Source organism: Sinocyclocheilus rhinocerous, unplaced genomic scaffold (genome assembly GCF_001515625.1).
Source record: "Sinocyclocheilus rhinocerous isolate Xijiao unplaced genomic scaffold, SAMN03320098_v1.1 scaffold66, whole genome shotgun sequence".
Lineage (NCBI taxonomy): Eukaryota > Metazoa > Chordata > Actinopteri > Cypriniformes > Cyprinidae > Sinocyclocheilus > Sinocyclocheilus rhinocerous.
The window spans coordinates 948,216-957,696 of NW_015662934.1; the positions used below are offsets into that span (position 1 = coordinate 948,216).

General features: G+C 37.1%; 1 protein-coding gene across 1 annotated transcript in view; it reads left to right on the top strand.

Moving 5' to 3' along the window:
* The first annotated feature begins 1,364 nt into the window (after positions 1-1,364).
* Positions 1,365-9,481, top strand: part of LOC107728456 (regulating synaptic membrane exocytosis protein 2-like) — a 34,946-nt gene continuing 26,829 nt past the window's right edge. Inside the window, exon 1 of the mRNA XM_016538616.1 lies at positions 1,365-1,510. Within this exon, the coding sequence (XP_016394102.1) occupies positions 1,365-1,510 (146 nt within the window). The remainder of the gene's footprint in view (positions 1,511-9,481) is intronic.

Here is a 9,481-nt window from a genome sequence, read left to right on the forward strand (position 1 = left end):
TTTAATTATTATTATTATTATTAATGTTTTTTGAGCAGCAAATCAGAATATCAGAATGAATTTTTAATATATTCAAATAGAAAACAATTATTTGAAATAGTCTAGTAACAATATTTCAAAATTGTATTGTTTTGCTGTACTTTGGATCAAATAAATGCAGGCTTGCTGAACAGAAGAGACTTCTTTAAAAAACATTAACAATTTTACTGTTCTTGCAATGTTGGCTATTGCTACAAATATACCCTGACTGGTTTTGTGGTCCAGGGTCTCATTTAAGTAAAATAAACGACTTGTACAACTATTTTGCAAAACACATTTCTCTCATTTATGAAAACCTAGTGAAACCATACATTAGACTTTAGAAAAATAAATTAAAATAAAAGAGCACTGAAGACTGCATTTTATGCAATTATTTTTTTCCCCTCTGGTAAAGTAACGGACGTTGTTAATGTACAAATATATTTTTTCCTGCCAGTGAATAAGAATAAGGTTTAGTTCTTGAATATTAATCGAGTAATGCTGACGTTTAGTTCTTCTGTTCCAATGGCGAATGCTGTGCTCTTGAATGTTAAATAGGCCGCTCTGACGTCGAGTCGTTTCCTTCCTAAAGCAAACGCTGCCTCATGAATATTAATAACTAAGCCTTCGTCGTAGTACGATTGGTTAACTCGCCTCCCGGCCGGGCGGCTTTGCTCCGCCCACACCTCCAATTGGGATTCTGTGTTGCTGCATCCATTTTTGTGTATTTAAGATATCTTCAAGCATTACCAAACCTGGAGAAAAGCGAGGCACCGGCGCAGAGGGACTCAAAAGGGAAACAAACATTTATTATGAGATGCAAAAGAACTTTTCCAGGGCGATGACAGCGATGGGTTAGACAGGATTGAACAGGATGATGGCCAAATAAAAGGCAAGAGGCGATTTCACATCCTCACTGAAATCTGGAATAACATCTAAGATCTGCTATTTTATTCATAATGCATCGTTGCTTTATTCATTTTCTTTTTGTATTGAGGAAGAGGAGAATTTTAAACAGGATTACGTTAATTTCAATAGCCATTGCCTTCAAAAGGACCAGCTGTATCCATTCTTCTCTTCTATTGCTCAGAGAATGATTGATCTAATGCTGTAAAATCCACCTTATGTAGTCTAAGAGCTTACACTGTTATCATTTCAATAGTAGTAAAATAACTTTACCTCCTTTAGTGTTTTAAAGCATCGTAACGGTCATCAGAGATGCTGCTGTGGGTTATGATGCTTTGATTCCTGAGCAACCAAAACCCACTGATGATTGATCAGATAGACCTTGCATTCATCATGGATTAAGTCTGATTATTGATCTTCTTCAGCATCGGCGTGTAAAGATGTCCGCTCCAGCCGGGCCCCGCAGCGGGCCCGTCCTGCCGGAGATGCCGGACCTGAGCCACCTCACCGAGGAGGAGAGGAAGATCATCCTCGGTGTCATGGACAGGCAGAAGAAAGAGGAGGAGAAGGAGCAGTCCATGTTGAAGTAAGAGCTTTATGGATCCTTACTGTATGAAAATATATCTCGAGCTGTTGGCCGTGTGAATGATCCCCGGTTCGTTTGATTTGACACAGAGAGCCCGAGTGTTGGAGGTTTAGTGGTGATGTCTAATGGTGAGAATCACATTTGTATTTATTAGTCATATGGACATCAGGCCTCTGCTTCATTCTCTTGGCTTTGGGACTGTATTATGCGCCATTTTCGCCTTTACTAGTGCACACTGCATAATGACAGCTCATAGTACAATAGCACGTTATTCCAGTTTAATCGATGTGAATATCTAATGTTGTTTTGACCTGAGCGTTGAGGCTGCGGCGCCAGAGATTTCAGCACCACGGCGCTGTCCGCTGACTTACAAACCCATTGAATGATTGTTCTCAGTTGTGAAATATGGAGGATTTAACTTTGTTTTCAGTATAATTGCAAATTAATTGAAGTGAAATACTATTATAGGTCTTGAGTGGTTGGATTTTGTGAGAAATGTGTTCTTGGGCTCATTTGTGGAGGTTTAACAACTGCTTAATTTTCAGCAGTAGAAGAAATAGTTCAGTATTGCAGGGGCTTTCAAACTTTTTATGACATTGACCTTTAGATAATATTATAACGACCTTGTGGGGGACTCTGTCACTTAAAAATGTAAAGACAACTGTATATTTGAATGTATAATGGTTCATGAAAAATAGCATTATAAAAACAACATTGCTTTTTGTATTGTCACTGTATTAAAGCCAAAAGAGGTGATCAAAATATTATTTGTAAACTGTCAAGTTAACAGTGTATCTTTTTCCTACCTTCTGTTAAAGTTATGTTAGATGTGTAAATCTAATGAATACTGTATCTAGGCATGGCAATAGAATAAGATAATCATAATTAATCCCATGATTTACAACCAATCACCACTATTTTTATCCGAAATGTTCCCTAGCACCCTTTTGCGGCCCCTGGGGAAGCCAGGTTTGAAAACCCCTGCTATATACAACCAAAAAGACTTTTGTCACTCGTTTCATGTTTAGAAAGTTCTGGTTTCATGTTGATAGAGGTCTGTTTTTTTGTTGGCAAAGTGAGATGCTTTAATTATTTTTTTTATTATGGATAGATATCAAATAAAAACACTGAAAAATGGTGTAGAAATGATTTTCACTTCACAATGCAATGTTTAATTCAATGTGTTGTAACATGCCGTTTCTTTGTAATTATTTGTATAATTTACTACAATAATTACATAATTGTATAAATTACTAATAAATATATAGTTGGTCAGCTTTAAGTTGGTGATTCCAGAAGAAAATGTTTCTTTCTGTTTGCTATTTCTAAGCTCTTTTTAGGGTAAATTATGGCTTTTCTGATTTCCCCCAGTTATTGATTTAGTAACATTGTGCAACAAATTACTGCACAAAATCTCCAGGATTCAAACAGGAAAATATGTGCAGTTCTATGAGCAGCGTCAGTACAGCATCTTTAGCTCATGGATTTTTTGCGAGGGTGTGTAGACGTGCTTCTATCATTAGGTAAATATTAACACTGCAGCATGGAAATAGAGCAGATTCCGTGCAATAAGTGAAGTAAACATGAGTCACAGACGTAAAGCTGACTGCCACCTCACTGCTGTTGTGTGTTGTGTGTGTTAGGTGAGTCACTTGATCCCTCCCTCTTAAACACACACATCCACCATTCATAGTTTTGAGAGAGCGAGAGAGATAATGTTAGCCACTCGAGTGCTGATGTCATGTAAGGGAGGGTGATGATTGGTTAGCATCAGTGTGGACGCTGTCACGAGGCCTCTGATCTTTTCTAGAGTAGTGTGCAAACGGCCGGTGTAGAGTTACACAACAACACGGCGGCTTGTTGGCCTCTGACTGTTACTTATACTGAACAGTGAATGTGCAGAGCTGCTGCCCGTGTCATGCGACTCACGGCCTGATCACATTCTCATCGCTGGTCCACAAGGCCATGCCTTCATTTGGGTTATTTAAAGAGGTCATATCATAATTTGCATTATTTATTCTTTCTGCTAAAGTTGCGCAGGTTAGTCTAGGTTTTGTGTGTCAAAAACAGTCATTGTTTAGTTTTTCCTATCTATTTTCAGTTCAATAGACTGCTTTCGCGACTACATATAAAGCTTACATTTGCAGATGACCTCTGTAATGGTTGTCTAACTTTGAACTAAACAGGCCTTTTTTGTTACTGTGCCTTCTATGTAAACACTTCTTGTATTTAAAATGTTGGGTCCAAATGTAGTTTATAGTTTGTACTTTACAGCATATCTATGAAGGCCCGTTCACTCCAATAATGATAACTTGCATCATTTGCTCACTAATGGATCCTCTGAAGTGAATGGGTGCCGTCAGAATGAGAGTCCAAACAGCTTATAAAAAAATAATCCACACAACTCCAGTCCATCATTTTTAACGGTAAACTGTTGCTTCTAAACAAACCTTAAATCCTTAAACCATAATAATGCTTCCTCCAGTGAAAAAGTTGTTTTTTTCTGAATCGGGAGAGAAATATGCACAAATCAAGGGCTGTAAAAACAGTCCAAAACCATTCTACACTAATATGCTGGTGGATTTTGATGTAAGAGAATGACAGGAGAAGAACTTTTTTTAATAGAGGAAGCGTTATTAGGGATTATGGACTGATATTTTGGTCAGAAGTGAGTATTTAAAGTTAAAATGTATTAATGTTGTATTTGTTTATTGCAAACATGCAACTTTTCATGTCACGAGACTATAATTGATGGACTGGAGATGTGTGGGTTCCTTGTGGATGTTTTTATCAGCTGTTTGGACTCTCATTCTGACGGCACCCATTCACTTCATAGGATCCATTGGCGAGCAAGTGATATAATGCTGAATTTCCCTCGAAATCTGTTCAGATAAAGAAACAAACGCAAATGTTCATTTTTGCGTGAACTATTCTCTTCATAAAGATGTATCAAATTGTGATGGATTCATGCCACAGTCTGTGTTGAAATAAGGCTAAAATAATCAGAAACCTTATTTAAAATCAACTTTAGCCCCTTTTCAGAAGGATCTGCAGAGCAGAAGGTGCTACACAGACAAAAACAACACAGGATTTGACTGACTTAACCACATTTGACTCTTTTCATTAGTTGTTCTAGTGTTTAGGAATGATAGTACCTGTCAAACTTCCTTTGTATTGCCGTGCCATGATGAGTTTTTGGTGTTGTTGATGTGTAAATGTGGGTAATCATAACTGTGTTAATCAGTGCATCTTTCTGATGTTGAGGATGTTCAGAATGAGCAGTTTTTGCAGCTTAGTTTCTATAAATGCTCTTTTTGGAGTTACAGCATGTTTTTATGCATCATATGACATTTGCTCATTAGCATGTGGTTCTGGACTTGTCCTGTACTGCTCAGGCTCAGATTTTGTCTAGTCAAGGTGGTGATGGAGAAACAAGCAGGATAACTGGTCGACTGGTCACTAATTAGATTTTTAGCTGTGGTTGTTTCACCATAAATCTCAGTGTGTCCGTGGTAGCCAAGCCACAGGATGTTCCTCTAGAAAAAAAAACAAGTTTTTTTTAATGGTCATACACACACACACAACGGTGGCTGTAAGCCAACTCGGGGAATCCTGGGAGAATGAAGAGACGAAGAAGCCCTCTGTAGAAGTGTTTGCCAACTTCCTGTCATCTCACTGGAAGAGCCACAAAGAAATTGAAACAAATCAAGCAAGAGATAGAGAGAGTGAGGGAGAGTTTTAGTATCTGAAAGTAAGAGTGTGCCAGGGGAGGTGTTTATAACCTATGAAAGAGACCGAAAGAATGAGAGACAGGATGTTTAGGAGATTTGACTGAGAGAGATTGCATTGAGGAGAGCAGTTGTTGCCTATTTGTCGTGTTATTATCCGGGGGTAGTGTGTGCTTCTCATCTGTATTATATACAGTGGGTACGGAAAGTATTCAGACCCCCTTAAATTTTTCACTCTTTGTTATATTGCAGCCATTTGCTAAAATCATTTGCTGTGTGTACATTAATGAGGAAAAAAAATGAACTTAAATGATTTTAGCAAATGGCTGCAATATAACAAAGAGTGAAAAATTTAAGGGGGTCTGAATACTTTCTGTACCCACTGTATATACTTGCAGTATGATGAAAAAACAGTACTTACGTATTTATTTAATATTGTATTTCATGTTTAGATGTGCAAAATTAGTTGAATTTAGTTAAATTGAGTATGAATTTTTGAGAGTTAAAAAACAGGTAAAATGATTTAGAAAAAGGAAAACTAAATAAATAAATTTGTTTTTATATGTATTATTTTCATACTTATTTTTTATTTTCATACTTTACAAATTTTGTTTAATTTATTTTATTTCCTATTTTAAAAGTATTTCCTTTAGTTATTTAATTTATTTCATGCTCATTCAAGGATTAAGAAATAAAAATAAAATTATAAATAAATAAATGACAATAGTAAGATTATGCTGCCCTTTTAAGGACATTTTCATTTAGCTTGTCTGCTTCAGGGTCCAGTTGCATGAACATAGTCACCATGTTAAGACTGTCTCTGAAGAACTAGTTTGACTAACTAGCAGTTAACCAAGTGGTAATCAGTCTAACTTTTTGGATTCAAATTTGACCAAACCATTACTAGATATGGCCTCATTTAATGCTTGTTTTATCATTTGTCAACTATTCTCACTAGTCAGCCAGCCAGACTTTTGACTAAAAATCCACGTTGCGACTTATTCTTGCTAAGTACTGTCAATTTAGACAGGAAGCGAATGTGACACCAACATTTAAGGTTATCAAACGCAGTTCATATTTATGTCCAGAATACAGTTCTAACTTATTTGCTAAACAAATACCTGAGTATCTTATAAAGATTTGAGGCCACTAACCTGGCAAACTTTGGCAAATCTACCGTCTTAAAAATAAAGGTGCTTCATGATGCCATAGAAGAACCTTTTTTGTCTAAATGGTTCCATAAAGAACCTTTGACATATGAAGAACATTTCTGTTTCACAAAAAGTTCTTTGTGTTTCTTCAGATTAAGAAAAGGTAAGAAAGAGATGGCTCTATAAAGAACTTTTGACTGAATGGTTCTTTGTGGAACCAAAAATGGTTCTTCTATGGCATCGCTGTGAAGAACCTTTTAAGCACCTTTATTTTTAAGAGTGTAACAACTGGTTCTTCCTCAAAGTTGCTCATTGCATTAACATTGCATAAACATGTTTCCAAGCAAACCCTGGACCTCCGACTCCCGGAAGTCAACCCGATTGGAACTGCCAATTTGCTGCTAGTGTTTGTCAGTTGTACGCCTCAGCCGGTCAGTGATGGGACTGTGGGTGTGCTGTCTGAGACTCAGACTGTAATTTGCTCATACGCTCAAATCTTTTCCATCAGTATAGTAATCACAGGAATCCCTCCTCAAATCCGTCTGTAGATGACACTGAGGAGGTGAGGAACGTTGTGACCTGAATTGTAGACTCACTCATACACACGGCATCCCCCGCTACCATGTAAAGAGCCTCTGTGAGACCCCCCTCCCCCACACACACATCTTAGTGGCCTCCGGGGGGACGGGCCGCAGCGAGGCTCAATCCACACCGCAGAACACACACCAACTGGCTCCGTCCTGCTCATTAGCATCTTCCATCAGCACACTAGCTGGCATACGGGATGTTAATGGACTGGTTTGTAAAAGCACTGGGTGTTGGTTAACCAAAGGTGGAGCGTGTGTCTCCAAAACCTAGTGATCTGGCTACAGCAGGTATCTGCTTTTTAAGACAGCATTCTAAAGTGGAACCTTAGAAGTGACTAATTTGAAACGTTCTACATACTGTATGCAGTGTGCAAGGGGGGTTATTGAGCTGATAAAAAGCTAATAATTAATAAAACCAAATGTAATCTTAAAATATATAAATAGGGTTGCAGAATTAATTGAAATAAATCCACTATCTGCTATTATAAGATGAAAGACTGCTATATAAACAAGTTTTCATGTTTCAGAGTGAATTGCGGAATTGTGTTCAATTTCCAACTTTTTTTGTGGAAAGACGTTTATGGCACTCCACCAGTTTTCTGCCAAAATAAAATCTCGAGAATCTGAAATGTGATAACCTCGAGGGTTTGATCATTTGAAAGTGAAGAATTTAAGACCTTTACGTTAGTTAGGAATTTAAGACAACATTAATATTGTAACTTGTAGTGTAAAATAAAATTGTTATAATTATTCAATATTCATTTTACAGCAGTATAGTTGTTCATGCTTTATAATTAGTTTTAGAATTTTTAAATTATTATTATGAATAATAATAATTTAATTTAAAAAATACAATAAAAATAATAATATATATATTTTATATATACTTGCATGTTATGTGACCATTAACCATCATCAGAGAACCATGAAGATGCAAATGTGTTGTTAAATTATTGAAATATTAACTTAAAATCTCCGGGGGAACTTCAAATAAATATAATGGATCTTATGTTTTACATCCAATTTTATTTTGGGGGTTTAGAAAAGTGGGCTTGGGAACTCCTTCAGTAATGTATAATACAAATCATGTTGTTCACATAAAAAAAATTAAAAATACTTGAATTACTAAAAATAGTAAAAAAAAAAACAGTCCAAAAATAGTAGATAATACTTCAATGCTTGTCAGTATGGAATAAATTGTATGTGGATTAATTATTAACATTTCTCTTGTATAGTCCTCCATTTTGGATTTTTTTTCCCCACTAAGCTTGGTGCAATGCATTCTGGGATTGTATGTCTTAGAAGGCTGCGTAATTAAGTTAAATAAGCCTTTGCATTTGGAACGAGCCATATGACGGCTGAGCGGAGCATTACCTCTGCCCTCCTCTCGTTCCGACTCGCCTTCCTATTCATGACTCGTTCATGTTCTGTCACCTAGCATTACCTATTCTCTCATTTTTTTCTCTCTGTTTATCTCTAACCCACCCCTCCTCTCTTGCTGTCCACACATTTAATTTGTCATCATGTGATTTTTACTATTTTTTTGTTAATATAACTAATAAAAATGACAAAAGCACATCATAAAATTACTTAAACATAAACTAAATTTAAAATGAATGCTAGAAGTGAGTTTTGAAAATGATGTAGATGTTCGCTGTATGCTTATGTATGCTCTAGATCCAAGATAAATTTGTTGACTCATCACTAAAACCGAATAAATGACCTCAAACTAGCATGCTGTGATACGCAGTGTACGAGTAAATCAGAACTCAGCCAGTTTCCTGTGCAGCGGAAGCGCCCAGCGTGAGTGTAGTACACAGAGCAGTACGTCACAGTGCTGAGACACCCAACACTGCTGCCGTATAGTGCTGCCGCTACTGCATAAGATTGACCCAGCGCACTGAGAAACACTGAGAGAGAACACGCTGATCAGTTTGCAGCGTTTAGAAACGTTCCTCCACAAATGCAAAATGCCTTGATGTTTCTCAGTTTGTTTCACCGGTTCATCTGAAGCTGATTGCATGCAAATCCTGAAGAGCCTCACGTTATTCATGGGTGACTATAAATAGCTTTGTAGTCGCTGTCTTTGCTCTGGTGGGGTAGTAGAAGAACTGACAGTCAGATCACGTTGCACTGGGCAACATTCACCTCCCATGATGCCATGGAATGACTGTTTAATGAAGAGATGCCAAACACACTTGGTTGATACTTTGAACATCATGGTTTGCTTTTTTAGAGTCGGTTTTGGATTTTGGTCCTTATGATGCTTTCTTAAAGGGGTGATTCACTGGGTTTTTTCTAGGCTTGATTGTGTTTATGGGGTGCAGTCTAACATGTGTTAATGCTTCGTTTATAAAAAAAAAAGCACATTATTTTTCACATAATTTAACTTTATTCCACACCGCTCTGTCCCCTCTGAAAAACGCGTGCTGATCATTTCCTTGTTTTATGCAGCCCCTCCCTCAGAAACAGGCGATGGACTCTGATTGGTTAGCTAGCCCAGTG